At 35.4% G+C, this 18,889-nt stretch overlaps 1 protein-coding gene across 1 annotated transcript in view; it reads left to right on the top strand.

The window, feature by feature from the left end:
* LOC145668954 (adenylate cyclase type 5) overlaps positions 1-18,889 on the top strand; it is a gene marked incomplete in the record, with an annotated part of 459,372 nt that overhangs the window by 371,219 nt on the left and 69,264 nt on the right. Inside the window, 1 exon segment of the mRNA XM_081737245.1 lies at positions 12,796-12,887. Coding sequence (XP_081593371.1) covers positions 12,796-12,887 — 92 coding nt within the window.

The following is an 18,889-nucleotide window of genomic DNA, read 5'->3' as shown; positions in this document are numbered from 1 at the left end:
CTAGGGAGTTCTTTTTCAAACACCCTGTACTATAAAGGATACTAGATCTAGTACGAAGGTACTAGAGGTGGTCACACTGCGCAGGAGAGGTCCCCACACAGCGCTCTAGCGGCGCAACCTCGCACTACAAGTACACGATGTGCAGGAGTTTAATTCCTCTTATTTTTTGTAACCCCCTCGTATATGATATACCTATACTCTCAATTTTTAAACACAAACTTTCCTGGCCCATAACTCAGAAACCAAATATCTGAACAGAAAAATAATTTATAGGCTTACTAAGCAAGTAAACTCTCTGCCAATTCTGGTAAGGATCAGATTAATCACCTAGATTAGGCTGCAAAACCTAGCATTTTTCACCAAATTTTACCTTTTCTTGCACGTTTCGCTATGTGAAGCCATATCACATATCGCTTATTTTTGTTTTTACTCTGAAAAGTTTGACAATTCTATCTGTAGATTACATACGATGCATTCTCTTTTTTATGATTGATTTAAACAAAAACGAAACAATTAAATAAAGGACGAAAAATATATTTTTGTAAACTTGTATAACATAAATTTATATACATTAAAAGTTGATGGATGTACTTAATTTTCCTTGTGAGTGTACAAATTTTAATATGTAAACACGATATGCAATCAAACGATATTTTGTAATCGGGAATAGACTATCATGTAAAAGTTGACAATAAAATTGTCTCAAAAATAGCTTTTGAACATAATTTGACAAGTTTAATCAACTAATTTCTAAATGTTTAGAACACATTCCAATGGAAATCCTTATCATATTTTATAGCTGATATATCAGAAGCATAATCCTCATCAGTTTCCTTTGTTGTTTTGGTTGACCGTGTTTTGTGTGACTTAGTCTTCCCCGGTTTAGCAACACTAGTACAACGTGTAGTAGTAGTAGTACTACTACTACTAACCTTAGTAGTAACAGTAGAATACGTTATAGTGGAACTAGATTTATGTGGACGAATCGTTTTCATGTAATGATCTAACTTTTGTTCCATGACTTTTAAGTCGCTTTCAATATTATAAGGATCCGCGGTGGAATTTTGACTAGGTTCTCCAAATAAATTTACTAGAGAGGCTTTGCTCCCCTCTATGCTCTCGCATAACGTGTTGATCCCTTGTAGCAAATGTTTTAGTATTGATTCGTACTGGGTTAGTTTTTCTTCCGTGTCAATGGCTTCCCGTGTGCTGAGTTCAATCTCGTGATGAAGTTCCGCCAAATCTTCGTAGTGTTTCTGGACTTTGCGTAAATTGCCTTTCTTTGCGTTAGTAATGACTTTTCGTAGCGTCTTTATCTGTTTCTGTAACGATTCAATCTCTGTTTTGATATCTGTACTGTAGGCGTACAGAGAGACAGTTTTGGCCTTTTCGCACAGAAATTTCATCACAACTTCGCCGTCTGAATTCCCAAATTCAGATTCGAAATCGTTAAGTTTGTTGATAAGTTTTTTACATTTTGTGAGACCCTTTTCTATTTCTTCGGTACGTGCTTTAACCGTTGTTTCTTTCAACGTGATCAATTTTGAGTGACTCTCCGGTTTACTATCGTGATTATGTGAAATATCTTTAAGAGCTACCATTTCGTTGTTTAATTTATAAGTCTCTTCCTTTGGTCTTCTCATTAGCTTTCGAGACACAATAACATCATCAAAAGACAACGTATCAGTTGGTTTCATTTTATTACAATTGTTGCTGTTGGTTGAGTTATTGTTGTTTATGTTGCATTGTTGATTTTTGGAACTTGTACTGCACTGCTTGGAACTCGATGTGTGTGTGAAGACAGAATCACTAGATATTTGCTCTGGTTGTTCTTCCTTATTGTTGTTCTTGACGTCGATAACCAATTGTTGCGTTTTGGAACTGATATCATTGTTTTTAAAAATATCGTCAACAATCTGCTCTTTAAAGTTTGCGATTTTGTCCAAAATTTCGTTCCGATATTCTTCAATTTTCTGCACAATTTCTTCACGATATTGCTTGAATTTGTCTTCTGTTTTCTCAAATATTTCTCGAGATTCGACCTTAAACTTCTGGTTCTCCTCCAAGAAAATTATCATCTCTTGGCGCAGTTCTTCATGTTTCTTTATCATGCCATTAAATTTGTCAGTGCTTGAAGAGATGAGATTTTCTAACTGTTTAACCCTGTTCACAACATCCATACACGATGATTCTCTCCTTGCATCAGCTTTCATATTATTGAAATGGTACTTAAGAACGGCGAATTCATCTTTAGCACCAGTAATGTTAGTCTGAATCTGAGCCAGATTTAATTTCATAGCTTTCATGTCATTGTTATAGCGCTTCTGATACTTGAGAAGGCGACTCACTTTCTCCTTAATTTTGTTGGTTTTGTTCGCTCGAGCTTTAATTTTAGCTGCCTTCAGCTGGAAAATAAGATCATCTTTTTCTTTCTTCAAAAGTTTGATTACTCTTTCCTGTTTATCAAGAAGGAAACGCGATCCGTAGGCATCATCATTACGTCTGTTTGCAACAGTGCAATAAGTTCTGCTAAAATTCATCATAATCAAAAAAAGGACAAGTTAATTAGTAATCCATATAAGATGTACTATTTCTACTAAAAGTTCTATAATGTAGAAAATATATAAGATTATATGTCAAATGAATTTTACGTTGATTTTTGAGAAATGAAAATACTATATACACTTTTGTGAGTTGAAAAAAAAATGTGTACTTCAAAGAATTAATTATAATTTTCTTACATTTCTATGGTAATAATTTAATATTGAAGAAATTCAATAATATATCCCACAGAGTTTATTTATAATAAAGAAGCTCTTGTTTATCATACAAGCTGGACAATTAAAAACATCTGGAATTTATTGAATACGAGCTGCAATACCCATTCTTCACATGGCTGCTGTATTTTGAAGTCAACGCCTATGGGAGTATCAGCATTCATCTCAGCGACCGCGAAAACTATGAATTTGACACTGATATAAGTCATTTCGGATTATTTTTACGTCTCGGTATGTCCCCTCCCCCCGGTAATCTCCAGCCCGCAGCCGAATGGCGTGAATTTGGGAGTTAAAGCGATCGGAGTTTCACCATTGATCTCAGCGATCGCGAAAACTGTGAGTTCGACACTAATATCGGTCATTTTCTACTACTTCTACATGTCCCGGTAAATGCTCCCCTGAGACCCCCTGGTTTGAAATTTTAAAAAGAACTCTTCGTCTTGGTCTGGGGCCTGGACCAAGGTACCCGTGACCCAAATTTGGTAACTCTCGGTCCACTTGTCTCGTCTCCATGCCGCACACAGACTGACAAACAAACCCTTTACTTTATTTATATTAGATGAAGTCTTTATGTAGAAATTTAACTCGAACGGGATATAAAATTGATTTTTTCTTTCGTGTATTTGGACACATTGCCAAAATATCAAACGGATATGTAGATGAATAAGCAGAATATTAGTGTCATAACTGGTAAACCTGCTAACCAATAAAACTTTCACCTACGAACTTGATGAATTCAATACAAAAGATTGATTTATTAATACTGACCTGAAACAACGGAAAAACAAAATTAAGAAATGGACCAGGAAATTACAATTAGGAAATAGTTAAAGGAAAACATTCAGCATGGAATCAAATAATATTATGGTCGAGATCAAAAATTGATATGTACATACGAGGAAGGACCCAAAAGAAATCGGATTGAAATAGCGCCGCCGCTTCTAGGCGTAGTACAAAGTTCTCCCGATAGGTGGATCTAGTAGAAACCTTTTAAAATCGGTTGACAAAGCGGCATCTGCAAAGGAGGTTAACGTTTGATCGTATTATTGTTTTTCTCAATAGATCTCGTTCGTCGCCTGCGAAATCGTTATGGCATATTCCAAGGAACAAAAAGCATGTTTAAAATTTTGCTTCCTGCTTGGAAAATCGGAAACGAAAACTTACCAACAGACTTTCAAGAAGGATACTACGAACAGCACACCATTTTGTGAGTGGTTTAGACGCTTTAAGTGTGGTGAGATAAGTGTTGGAGATCATGTTCATTCTGAGTGTTCTTCATCATTTCGAAACGACGAAAACATCGAAAAATCTTCGAATATAGTTGTTTCATAATCGACGATATTTCAAAACAGACAGGAGTGAATAGGACCTCGTGCCAGCCTGAGGTTTTGCAAATGAGACTTGTTGCCAGTAAGTTTGTTTCTCGTCTGCTCACACAAGATAAACAAACAAACGAAAAAAAAAACATTCATCTGAATATGAGCCAGGACTTGAAAAATCAGATAGAAAGTCATCCAAACTTTTATGACCAACATGATGATATTTTCCGAGAATTAAACAAAATCTAAAACGAAAAAGTGTTTTGATGGTGTAGAGGCTGTAAAAAGAACTTCTCAGAGTGCCCTGGACGATATAAAAGTTGACGAGTTCCAGACAAGGGAAACAAGATTGGAGAATTGAATCGGCATTTGAAGGACACTGAAAGAACGTAAAAATAATAATAATAAAAAATAAACTTAATAAATTATTTTTTAGAACAAAAGTCCGGTTTCTTTTTGGCCTCCCTCGTGTATATATTATAGTCGTTGATTTAATACAGCGCTTACACCGAGAAGTGTCATTGGCTTTCTGGGGTGTGCAATTGCCTTCAAAGAAGTTGATATTTGTATACATTTTAATCTATAAGGTAATATACCTATAACAAACCTGAAAATCTACTAGAGCCTATCTATCTCATGTGTGCCCTCGGAAAATATGCGAAATATACTTCGGCCCCAACCTGCCTACCCTTTGACGGAGAAAATCCTCCCTTTGCTTACGGAAAAGAAGTGAATGACCTGAGCTGTGTTGCCAATTTGTCATTCAATCGTTTGGTCTTGACGAGTGAAGATCGTAGGCTACTTAGAATGGCTAACAAGATAGAGGACAGCGAAGTCCGTGAAATAATTCATTGTGGCAACGCTTCCGCATCTAACAATTGAAAGATCTCGGCCGCAACAACTTCTCCCTCCTCTTTTGAGGGAGGTACGGGAAAACACACATCGACAGCAGCGCCAGAAGGGGCACAGTTGAAATTGAAAGGCTCTAACATTTAGCGTTCCCACCTCCAAGCAAAATCTGAAATGACGGTGCTGCTCACACCGTGGAAATTATTTCAAATTAAGTTAAAGATTCTACATTATGCTGATGTAATGAATAAGAAGGCACAATAAAGCATTTAGTTTTTCAATGTTTCCGTTCACAAAAAGGAAGAATAGAAAGAAGAAGCTAAATAACAAGAAGAAAATTAACGAAAATACTAAACTTCATTTTGATACAACTTGTCCCTTCTGAGAGTTGTTTTCCTCTGTTTTTTACCTCCCTACACGTGGTCATAACAATCAGGCAAGAAGAACTGTTTCTATGGCAACAGCACCTTCAGCCAATTATAGTGGTTCATTTTTCTCGCTCTGCAATGGTAAACATTCCACCCTTTCATCACGTTGCCAATTTGAATATAAACAAATCAAGGATCTTATAAAATAGAGGATCTGCCCTTACAACAAAATCTTGAAGCCGTACGTCACAGTTTCGCCACCCCTACTCTGCCCACTCCATCCAATAGGATCGCAAGTTTTGAGTCAACAACCATGGTGGAAACGAAAGTAGCCAATCAGACGATGGCGGAAACGAGAGTAACCAATCAGACGTGCCGATGCTCGATTGTTTTTTGGCTTCATTATTTAATAGGATCAAGATACATGTGGGCAGATCCTCTATTTTATAAAATCCTTGAAACAAACGCACAATGGTTTGGTCGAATGTCAACTTGAGTAGTGAACCTACTGGTGATTGAAAGCATTCGTTTTAGTTCTCTTTTGTGTCATTTAATGTTAGACTGACATTTACTTGCAGTGAATAATTTCGTGTTTCAATATCCGACGCAAAAGCTGGCAACAGAGCATTGAGCACCACGTGAGCGCAGCGAGCTGTCAGAAAGGACAAGTAGTATCAACTGCAGTCAAGAAAGATGGTTATCGGTCCTATTTCATAAAACAGATAACGGCAAGAAATTACTTGAATATTGTTGAAGATATGATTACTTATTATCAAGATAATGACTTCATATTATAAAGGGAAGAAAGCAAATACCTAACTGAGAAAGACATGTCATTTTGGAAACTGTACTCCGATGAAAAAATCAAAATTGATATAAATACAAAATGAGATTATCATCCACATATCTATAATAATAATAATAATAATAATAATAATAATAATAATAATAATAATAATAATAATATAATAATAATGTTTATTTCTGTGCCATGAACAGCCTAACGGCAAAAATACAGCACTTTATCAGAGAAGATAAACACATATTACATACAATGTAAACTACATACTAAGACAATAAAACATAATGATAAAATAAAGTAAAATAACATCGGATTAATAATTCCTTGTCAAAGTAACACCTTTTTTTAGTATCAAAATAGTCGTCATAAATAGTAAAAATAATATTTGTCAAGCTCTAAAATTCATGCTTTTATACTGATAAAAATAAATTAAACTAAATTAAAAGAATTGGTCAATCTTCTTAAAATTACAGATTTCGGATTCAAAGGAACTAATGTTGATATATTTCTTGTATTATACATTGGTACCCTTATACCTATATTATGCAAGCAATATTCACTATTATAGCTATTGTCTAGTAGTTTCTTAATAAAATCTCTTTCAATAACTTTTCTCCTGTCGCTCACTGCCTGCAATCCCCAAAATTGACACCAGTATTCATAACTACGTGAGTTGTAATCTCTATTCATTTTATAGCAGAGTAACCTAATAAAACATTTTTGTACTAATTCAATTTTGTTTGCAAATGTTATACCTATACTATTCCAAATAACTACACCAAACTCTAATTTTGATCTTGCTAGCATCTTGTATAAATATACACATGAACTGGCATTTCTAAACTCAGGCCATTGTTTGAAAATAAACCCTATTATTCTTCTAGTCCCTTGGATTGTATCATTTATATGATAGGTAAATTTCATGTTTCTGTCAAACACTATACCCAAATCTTTAATCTGTTCGGCTTTATGCAATGTTACTCCATTAATTACATATTTGCTCACGTAGTATTGGGTTTTGTTAGTATATGATATGTATTTAGTTTTCTCACAATTTATTTTCAATAAGTTACTTTTACACCATGTACTAATAGTATCTAGATCTTCCTGTAGTAAGTAGTTATCATACTCACTATTTACTATTCTAAATAATTTTAAATCATCGGCATACAACAAAATATTTGAGTATTTAATTTTCTCAGGAAAATCATTAATAAATATTGAAAAAAGAAGGGATCCCAGAGGAGAACCCTGAGGTATGCCATTCTTTATATAACCGTAACTAGAGGTTATTTGACAAATTTTTACTTTAAACGTTCTGTTTGCTAGATAGCTTACAAACCATCGAATGTACAATGGAGATAGACCTATGTTTCTTAATTTATCAATAAGAAGTTCATGCTGTATGGAATCAAAAGCTTTTGACATATTTATATATATAGTGTCTACTTGTAATCTATTCGTAAGTCCTAAATGTGTAAAATCAGTAAAATGTACAAGATTTGTTACAATCGATCTCCCTTTATAAAATCCATGCTGAAATTTACTTAATTTGTTTTTTACATTAAAATATAAATGTTTCTGTATCATAATTTCGAAAATCTTGCAAAATGCGTTGACTAGTGTTATTGGTCTATATTTTTTTATAATTCTACGATCATCTGCTTTGTGTACTGGTACAATGTATACTTGTTTCCACATTGAAGGAAACTCACCATTGCTCAGGGATGCATTAAATATATTTGTTAAAACAGTTGACAATTCGGTACTACAGGCTTTAATTATATAATAGGGGATATTGTCAGGACCAGGAGCTGTGCTCGCCTTAATAACTTTGATTGCATGAATTACATCAGACTCAGTGATATTCGGTATATCTATGACGTCGTGATTGCTAATGAGCGAAGGAGAATTCATAACCTGGCTATCTGGGTAATGTCCTAATTCTAAATTAAAATTTTCACTAAAAACATCTTTAAATAATTTCACATCATTTAATTCTGTAACTGATTTGTCATTATGTTTCATTTCAGTTGGTATTTGCTTGCCATCAGAATTTTTAAATATTTTCCAGAAAAACATATTGTTATTGACAACACTATTTTCCAGACTTGTATAATATAATTTTCTCGCCTCTAAGTATTTCTTTTTGACAATTTTCCGTAAATCGGAGTATCTTTGATACCATGTATTACTATTTGATTGTCTTGCTTTAACAAAATATTTGGTTTTCTTATTAATTAATGATTTCAGTTCCTTGTTCATCCAGGGGTCTTTGTATTTAGGCCTATTGCTAATTGGTTTCTTAGGAACACAATTATCTAGCACATCATATATATTGTTATACAATATATTGGTCAATTAATTAATATTACTACTCTTTGTATCTATCCGATCCATTTCCTTAATTCCATTATATACACCTAGAAAATCAGCATTTTTGAAATCATAAATTCTGGCTTGATTTGAGTGTTCTCAAAGTCATTACTATCATTTTTTGTTATTTTCCATTCAAATAGAAAAGGTGGATGGAAATGATCAATTTTTGTTAACGGTGGAATTTCAAATATTATTGAATTATTTTCTATATTGGTTAACAGTAGGTAATAATAATAATAATAATAATAATAATAATAATAATAATAATAATAATAATAATAATAATAATAATAATAATAAAGTGGGGCCTCGGTAATTCGAAGCTGAAGAGAATACATAAAAATTTCAGATACCGAGATTCAGCCTTCCTCATGAAAAGTGACTATACATGGTGTAACAAAAACCCACGGCAAAATTTTAGGGGTGGATTCCTTATGGGTAGACAAGCAAAAAAGTTCATATGACCATATGTCGGAAAATGCATCGTTACAGAGTTACAGCCATTGAGCCGCTTGACGGTGTGAAATAGTCACATTCTGATCGCTCCTTAATGTGACTGAATTTAAACCTCAATAACTCAGCCCCTTATTAAGCCAGGAAGATAATTTTGGTCGCAATATATTTCTGAAGGATGAAGCTTTGCGCCAATATACATTTTATGAGTGTACCCCCCAGGGGCAAGGAATATCATCTCTAAAATCCTGAAGCAAAAAACAAAAAAAAAAGGTAATTACCCTCCTCCGTTCCCAGTGGTACCCCTACATACACAAAATACATATCGGCGGAAAGCGTCGTCTTTCAGGAATACACAGATACCAACATTATCTTTCTAGCTTAATTAGGGTCTGAGTTATCGAGGTTTAAATTGAGTCACATTAGGGAGCGATCAGAATGTGGCTATTTTACACCATCAGGTGGCTCAATAGCCGTAACTCTGTAACGATGCATTTTCCGACATATGGTCATATGAACTTCTTTGATTTTATTTATTTTATTTATTTATTGAACAAATTCCCAGATACAGCATAACTTTGCCATTTTACACAGGACGTGCTAACAAAAGAAATTAAAAAACAAGACAACAATAACAACAAGATAGAAAAAAGAGTGTAAAAGTAAAACTAGTCCGTCAAAACTCGTTTAATTGCTCTTTCAAACACTGGGTAGCTCGAAAAAAATGTCCACATCAGTTGTTACTTGATTATAACAGTGGTATTATATAAAAAAGAGACTTCTGTATAATAGCCAACCTAGGACGGGCAAGATGGAATAGGTGGGCATTCCGGGTGATGCGAGAAGGGACACGTAAGGATATTTCCTGAAGTAATATTTTCGATCTTAAGTTTCCATTAATTATTTTATGTAGATACTTCAGGTCAGAGATAATTCTGCGTACTTCAGGAGTCTGAATATTAAGATGTCGCAAGAGTTCCTTCTTAGATAATAATCGAAGTGCAGGAACACGAAAACGGACTATAGCGATGAAGAAATTGAGAACAGAATCAAGTCTGGAGAGATGTGTAAGTGCTGCCATGGCCCATATGGGAGAGCAGTATTCGATCTTGGGCGTTATTAAAGTTTTATAAAAAGTTGCTAATGAAGAAACAGTGCGTAGTTCGGTGAATCGATGAAGAAGTCCCAACATGCGCATTGAATTCTTTAGTATTGAGGAGATTGTCTACCTATAAGGAATCCATCCCTGAAATTTTGCCTACCTTTTTGTTACACTATGTATTACATTCATAGCTCGAAGATTTATTTATTCAACGGTCAATAACGCGAAGTTGTGAAAGTTCTTTAAATTAATTAAGATGACCAGTTAAAATAACATAGCATGAGTTAAACACAATTACAGTACATATGAGCAAAAAAAGACAGGACTAGCAACAATGACTATTACGTAAAAAACATAGAGCTATAACTGCACGTTATCAAGGTCGCATCAAGAGAAATTCGAACAATAGAGGTAGACTTCGACTCGGAAAGATTCGCAGATTCGAAAGCTCGAGTTACCAAAGTTTGTAAATTTGATTATAAAACCCTTAAAATTCGACTTATCGAGGTTATAATTTTTAAACGTTTGACTTACAGAGGTTTTTGTTAACATTGACTATTATGGATAGTTTAAGGGAATTTCAAGGGGGTATGAAAAAAATATTGAGTTATCAAGAAATTTTAGTTATTGAAATCCAACGGTATATATATATATATATATATATATATATATATATATATATATATATATATATATATATATATATATATATATATATATATATATATATATATATATATATATATATATATATATATATATATATATGTTCCATTAACAGAGAAACTATAACAATATTACTTTTCCGTTTCTCCAGTAAAATTACAGCAAAAGTGACTTAAAAATAATGTTTGGAAACAAGTTATACGTTTCAACAAGCAGTTTCTGTTGTATTTGCATTTTTCTTGTATTTCAATATGCAGTTATTCACAAGTTTTGAATTTACTTTTCATAGCAATTGTTTTTAAATGACTTTTTTTATTGGTTTAAAATTATGTTTAATATTCATTGCTGTATTTGACAATAAAATAAAAACCAAAATTAGAAATTCAAAATAACCTTTAAAATATGTTTCCGCTACTAGATCCTAATTACATTTATCTCTTTCATCTCTCTTCGCGACCCCCATGCAGTTCACTCGCGACCATCAGGTTGAGAAACTCCGATATAGAGGGTGCTACAAGGATTATACAGCCACAATGGCAAAATCGATATGATACCTGTCTACAGAATGGACAGCCCGGGTTCAATCTCCCGTGTTAACAGGTTTTATTTCTTGTTAATAACTGTGAAGAATATAGGATGAAATTAAATGTTAGAAAGACAAAAGCCACGGTGATTGCAGTGAAGCAGTCGGTGTCAAATATAGAAGTAGGAGGGGACAAAATAGAAGAAGTGACTAGTTTTCGATACCTGGGTAGTATTATTAGTGATGATATGAAGTGTGAACGTGAAATAAAAGGATTAGGAATGGTGAAATAAGCCTTTAGGAGGAAGAAAATACTATTTTGTGCGACCTTGAATAAAGAGTTGAGAAAAAGACTCATAAAATGCTTCGTGTGAAGTATTGTTTTGTATGGAGCGAAAATATGGACATTACACAAAACTAATGGAAAACGATAGGAAGCTTCCGAAATGTAGGTATGGAGAAGAATGGAGAAAAATAGCTGGGTTGAGCGAAAAAGGAATGGAAGGGTGTTAGAAATGGTGGGAGAGGAAAGAAAATTTTTAAATATTATTAAGAAGGGAAGAGAAACTGGTTGGGGGGGAACATTGTGTAAGAAGAAATTGTATCGTGAGGGACATGCTAGTGGTGGACATGGTGGCAGGAAAGAGAGGGAGGGTGTGAAGAAGGCTACAATTAATGGACGATATCAAAACAGAAAAGTCGTACTGAAGACGAACATGTTAACGGAAGGCCATGGAGTATGGAAGCTTCTCAGTTGCGGTAATGACCTACCAGAATACCTATGATGATGATGATGATGATTATGATATCCTTATTCAAAAAAAAGGCTTAATTATCTACTAATCTTCTGTAAAATAGATTCCTCGTGAATCCTGTGGGACAAAGATAGCCAGTGAGCAGTGCTGACAATGTTACTTCTTGCGCATCCTGAAGTCGAGGAATTACGGAGAGTCACCTGTGTCTGTGCCGAACGAGGAGAATCATCATTTATCGCTTGTCATGGATAGTCAAAGCGAAGGTGGACAGATTTGTGCCCACTGTTTCCAAGCCTGTGTGCGAAGGATTGTTTTAATTGCAGATGTTATGAAACTCCTATTGCTGGAAAGTATTGTGTGTTGCAGGACGTCCAGGCGTTGCATGTGACCGAATGTTCTTTTTTTATTGTGGGTACGCAAATCTTGCAGAAAAGTTAACACCTCCGTTCGTCGGCTTATGTTACTACGCAAATTTTACTTTCCTGAAAGTTTAAAGTTAACAACTATGCGAATATATGACATTCTTTACAAAAATAATTTAGTTTTATCAGATTTTCTGAGAATATCGGTTGCAGTAAATAACAGTTATCGTCTTTTTGGGTGCAGAGTAACACAGGTTAAATACTACATAGATGTGTTGGACTACCCCCCCCCCTCCGAGAAATCTTTGGACCCTCACAACAAAAAGTTTTGGGTGCATACCTGGTTCCATTTTAGAAATTACCCTTTTCTGCTATACTTCTTTGCTAAGTGTTGGTAACACTTAATATATTAACTCATTTTTTTATTCTTTTTATTTCAGCAATCAAAAAGACCAAACGCCTATTCAATGAATGGAAGTGTATCTAAAGAGCTTCGTGTAATGGGTCATAGCGAGCACGGGAAGCATTCCAAGTAAGTATATACAAATATTTTCTTTTCATTGCAGTACAATAGAGTTTAGGCAATTTGAATGTTTCTTATAACCCGAATCCCCCAAAATAGACCCAACCACTAACAAACAACATCCTGTTTCATGTATGCATTTGAAGTTAATTACATTGTTGAATAGATAGTTGAATAGGTAACAATATATCCTTATTACAAAAGCAAATCACCTCAGACTGTCAGTTCCGTTCCTAATAGTTGACAGTCAAGCTAATAGAAGTTTTTAACTGTGGTCTCTCCTACGTGACGCCAAGAGATGTTGCTAGCACGCAGAAAGTTTACACTGAGCCTAATGCTAAGGATTAGTTACAATAATACAAACATCTTATCCTCTCTCTCTGACCGCTCCGGTCGAGTTCTGATTGTAAGACGTGACCGCCATTTCTGTTCCATTTTACAGCAAACTAGTGTCAATTACCCGCTTCGCTGGGTTAAAATAAAAAAAATAGTAATATATTCCGTTAGTCGGTTATTTTTTATTATTACTGAAGCACTCTCTGATATCGGTAATTTTCGATCCGATCTCGATATCTCGATATATATCCCCTCTCCTAAGTTGCACCGTTAAAGTGAAATGTCGAAAATTTGATCGTGTTCGAACGGGTGGTTCCAGAGTTAATAAGTCATAAACATAGTCAATTTCATTTTTATTTATATAGATTATAGATGTACTATTTTGGTCTCCCATGGGGGCAATCTCAGAACTCAGGGGCCAGTGCCCCCCTAAAAAAACATGTTTCGATGAAACACTGCTTGCCAGTAACTAAGAAGCTTCTATGCACCACGGTCCTCGACTAACCTCTTCCCCTTTACGTAAGAAGTTTTCTGTGATAAGATTTCCCATTAACTGTAGCCTCTTTCGCACCTCTCTATTTTTTCCTTTCACTGTACTTTCTATCACGTTCTTCGTGTTACAGTACCCTGTTTAGCTAATCTAAAAATAATTTTCTCTTCGTCTTTTGAATTGTACCTAGAAATCTTTTTTTCTTTCTTTCCTGCTCTTCCGAACACTTCCTCATTCATTTTCTATGATTGACTCAACTAATGTTCTACATTCTTTTCCACACTCATATTTCGAAAACCTAGGGATTTTTTCATTACTTTCGCGTAGTATCCATGTTGAAATCCTGTAAAGTACAATACTCCACACAAAATATTTTATGAATATTTTCCTTGACTCTTTATTCAAGGAAAGAGTCAAGGAAACAATGATTAAATGGGTAGCGTACGCAACTTTGGCGTGGAAGACCCGGGTTCGATTTCCGGCGGGAGCTCGTGATCCTACATTAAGCTATAGGCCCATGTCTCATATAGCCATGCTGCTGAATTGGATGCTAAACTAAAAATCAAATCTTTATTCAAGAACTTTCCTTCTTTAATGCAGATGCACTAGTGATAAGTATTCATATATGAATTTTTACTTTGTTTTCTTTCGATTTCATTCAAATTGTGTGGATTGATATATTATTAATTTTCTATGTTGAGAATTATTCTCCGACTTCTAGTTCCACAGAAAATTGAACAAATTTGATTCAAACATTCATCTATATATGTAGAACAACTGTTCCTACGTAGACAATGAAACAATGGAAGTGTCAGATCCAACTGTCCTCCCTGTCTGTCAGCGAGGAAAATAGTGAAACAAGAAGCCAAGTACAAATAGCATCCATATACTATATATATAAAATATCCATTTTGCTTTTCAGTGGTAGTGAGGCTATGCAACCCGAAAGAAAATTATGAATAGTGGGTTGCATAAAATCACAAGCATATTCAATTCACCATTCACTCCGTATTCGAAATGCTACCAAAAGAAAAAAAGGCTGCTTATGAGAAACTATTTAAACGCCGAACAAAACCATTAAACTGAAGTGCTATTTTTGTATGACTTGTACATTTAAAAATACATATTTTATACAAAATATATGAATGTTCAATTCGCATACATTTCCCTCTTTTATATTTTATTCTTGCAATTCCTAAAATATAGTTCACACAGTGCTAAAACCAACCTTTCTCTTTGAAGGTCGAAATATATGAATCCCATTATTCAAGATATAACAATATTATGTATTTTTAATATTACTTGTATTTACGGGCAATACGTGCTATTAAAATATGTACAAGCTAGCTAAAAGACGAAGAAGAAAATATAAAAAGAAATAGAATTAATTTCCTTCAGATATTATTATTGATGTTTTGATGTTCTGTTAAGATAGCAATCTGACGATGTGTGTTATTGGTCGTCATAGCAACGATATATATATATATATATATATATATATATATATATATATATATATATATATATATATATATATATATATATATATATATAACAAAAGATCAATCTTGTATAATCTACATGTAAGCTATTTAAAAGGTGTAAATGTGCCCTTCATTACGTATTGTAGTAAACGTAATATCAAGATGGAGTGTTTAAGTGAATTTTGGTAAAATAGTAAATCAGATTACAAATATTCGAACTGTGGGCTATAGTATAATGCTATATAAAATAGACAAAATAAGTTACATTACAAATTGGTGGTTTCCGACACGATTGCGTTACATAAATTGGTGTTTTCTGTCTCAGGATTTCTGGAGATTTGTGAGAAGATAAGTAAACAATCTCCTAAACAACCAACTTTAGATTGATTTTAACAAGGCAGGGTACCTCGGTGTAACACGCCGATTTTGATAAGATTGCACAGACATACAGATCATCAAAAAAGAAGCGACACGTATTTTTTTATATCGGCCAACAAGCGTATTGAAAGGGTCAAATAGGGACATAAAAATGGGGTCAAAATGAGATTTTATGCAATATAGCGAGAACGAGAAGAGATATCGGAAAAGGTGAAATGTACGAAATACTACCCATAGTTGACGCAAGCCATTGAGGTAGAACTTACCCATGTGAAGAAAGCAGAACATCCGGAAATGGACCAATCACGTTTACAACATTGTCATAATGTGCTACAGAAATGAGTAAAGAGGGTGGCAAGGAGCAGGAAGAAAGAAAACACGAAAATGTAAAATACGTGTTTTTGCTTTGGGTGCATACGTTATCCATATGCGAAAGAGACGCAAATTTATCTCACTGCACGAAGATTCATCTCTACAAGCATGAAGGATGCAAACGCCGTTCGTATAGGCAGCCAGTGAGACAATACTGCACAGTGGGTTGCATATGTTGTGCAATGGGAGCAACGGTGAGATACATATTGGAAACGGGAATGTTTGTAGCTAGTAACACACACACACACAAAATGCATTGCACAGTAGAATGTAATAGCAGGTGGTCCACATGTAAGATAAAGAGCAACAGCAATATCAGTTCTACGCATGAGTATCTACATTATATCATGAAAATACGCGTACATATGTACGTACAACATAAAAGTCAGCAGAGGTGTATGCTGAAAACAAGACGCTCACTCCTGATAAATAGCACAAAAATGGTATTTCAGGAAGAAATCGTCCAAACAAAAACAGTATTTGCACCACGAACACTTGATGATGGATGGGTTCTGGCACTCTGCTTCTTCGCAGACCAATGACATCAACTGATGAAAACAAAACTCCACTGGATTTGGAAAATAATCTGGTCGTGATGAAAGATATCCAGAACAAAACCATGCGTATTGGAATAGATGTATGTACCGTGGAGATGAAAGTTGATTATGCACAAGGGATTGAAGTTTCAGTATATTGTCTCTGCTGTATAGATTGATGTTGAGTTGCTGAAGGCGTACCGCATCAGATACTTTGCGTACGAAGTTCTTCCAAATTCTGAAACCATACACATCCAGAGGTTGTATTAACCCAGTTGTGTGTGTAGGTATCGTCATAATGTTGCACTGCTTGTCCTGTGGCATTATTGTTGCCAAGTCGGATTGATCATAACCCGTCCACGAGTCGACTAACAGTACCGTTTGCTCATTGACTTGTGGAAGGAACACTGATTGGAACCACGTCTTAACGATCTGTTTTGTCACTTTCCCAGATGATGATGCACAAATATATAAGTTTTGTGGGCGGAACATTGTTTGCTGAATCCGTGGCCCAAACGTACCATGAAGTTCTTTCAAGACTATGAGCATGGGCGACAGCAATCTTCACTGGCAGATATAACAGGCTGTATTGTGTAGCTATGTGTGATGGCAGGTAGAGATTGCATTGTTGCTGTAATATGCTTCTCGCCTCGCAAAGCCAGAGAGCGTCCAGTGTGAAATTCTAAAGCAAAGCCACTCTGATCTGTGTTATATACGTTATCCTCGCCATGAGCAGTAATGAGTGATTGTACATTTTGGAGGAAGGTTTTAGCGCTTTCGTGCACTTGTGTGGCCTTCGCTGTAATGCTATGTGTTACAAATTTTGTAACTTTGCGTGAGACGATACCGTGACGTGTTTTAAAGCGCCATAACCATTTCTTCGAAGCTTTGAAATTAGCAACGGCTGTTGTTTGGTTTGCTTCTAACGCCCAACGTTGCAAGTCTGTGTCATGGACAATTAAATGCCGCTGTTTTGCTGTCGCAAAGTTTTCATACACAGTTCGGTCTATCACGTTTAGCTTTTCAAGTTTGGTTCCACCTTCTGTGATCTGTTTCTCCCATCTATATAGATCTGTTCTGCATTTGACACGCTTGAAGTGTTTCTGTACAGATTTCCAGGACATCTTTCTCTTCTTCCCTCGTTTCCAAAACGATACTGCCTTCCGCTTGTATCCCATGTCCACAATATCTCTGCTCTTGACTCCAGTTGTATGTACGTTGGAGGTCGTTGGGCCATCCCACTCATCCATCTCATCTTCACTTGCCATACTTGGGATGTCTGATCTATTGCTGCATAATAGGTCTTCTTCAATCTCAACATACATGTGCCCATTCGTCTTGAAACTTTCTAGGATGTTAAAAATATAGTCCTTGAGCTCCATTTCCGTTACCGTTCGTGGTGTCCGGACATATTGTGTTGCCTGATATGCCTCCACTAGCATATCCACCACATTCAGGGGATTCACATAGACCATCTTGCGACCACAAACGTCACAAGCCCACTTACACCTCACCTGAATTTTGTTACACACGCACAAATACGCACAAGCACACACCACCAGTTACACAACAATCAAATACCACTCCAGCTACCACACTGTCCAATGTTCACCACTAGGTCTCACAAGCAGTTGAACGTCGCCTTGCTTGTCTTGTTGAGAATAGTACCTGTGAAAGACACAAATGCACATACACTTTGCTGGCTCTACACCTCGCGTTTGGCAACTTTGTATACTCAAACCAGCTCGTATTGCATACGCCGCGTCCAATACTCTCACTGTTAAAACTGATTGTGTGTACAACGTCAACTTGCTCTTTCTTTCCTTACAGTACCTGCACTTGTCATAATGTGCTACGTCATCTGACCTCGTATTCCTTCATCTATTAGTCGTTTCTACCACTCAACTTGAGGTTTTGATCTTATATGCAACCCGCTGTGCAGTACTGTCTTGCTGGCTGCCTATACGAACGGCGTTTGCATCCTTCTTGCGTGTAGAGATGAATCTTCGTGCACTGAGCTGAATCTGCGTCCCTTTCGCAAACGGGTGACGTATGAACTCAAAGCAAAAACACGTATTTTACATTTTCGTGTTTTCTTTCTTCCTGCTCCTTGCCACCCTCTTTACTCATTTCTGTAGCACATTATGACAATGTTGTAAACGTGATTGGTCCATTTCCGGATGTTCTGCTTTCTTCACATGGGTAAGTTCTACCTCAATGGCTTGCGTCAACTATGGGTAGTATTTCGTACATTTCACCTTTTCCGATATCTCTTCTCGTTCTCGCTATATTGCATAAAATCTCATTTTGACCCCATTTTTATGTCCCTATTTGACCCTTTCAATACGCTTGTTGGCCGATATAAAAAAATACGTGTCGCTTCTTTTTTGATGATCTGTATGTCTGTGCAATCTT

This window comes from Thermobia domestica, chromosome 13 (genome assembly GCF_964235325.1).
Source record: "Thermobia domestica chromosome 13, izTheDome1.hap1.1, whole genome shotgun sequence".
NCBI classification, from domain to species: Eukaryota; Metazoa; Arthropoda; class Insecta; order Zygentoma; family Lepismatidae; genus Thermobia; species Thermobia domestica.
Note: the sequence above shows the minus strand (reverse complement) of the source record. Positions and strands in the feature narration are given on the sequence as shown.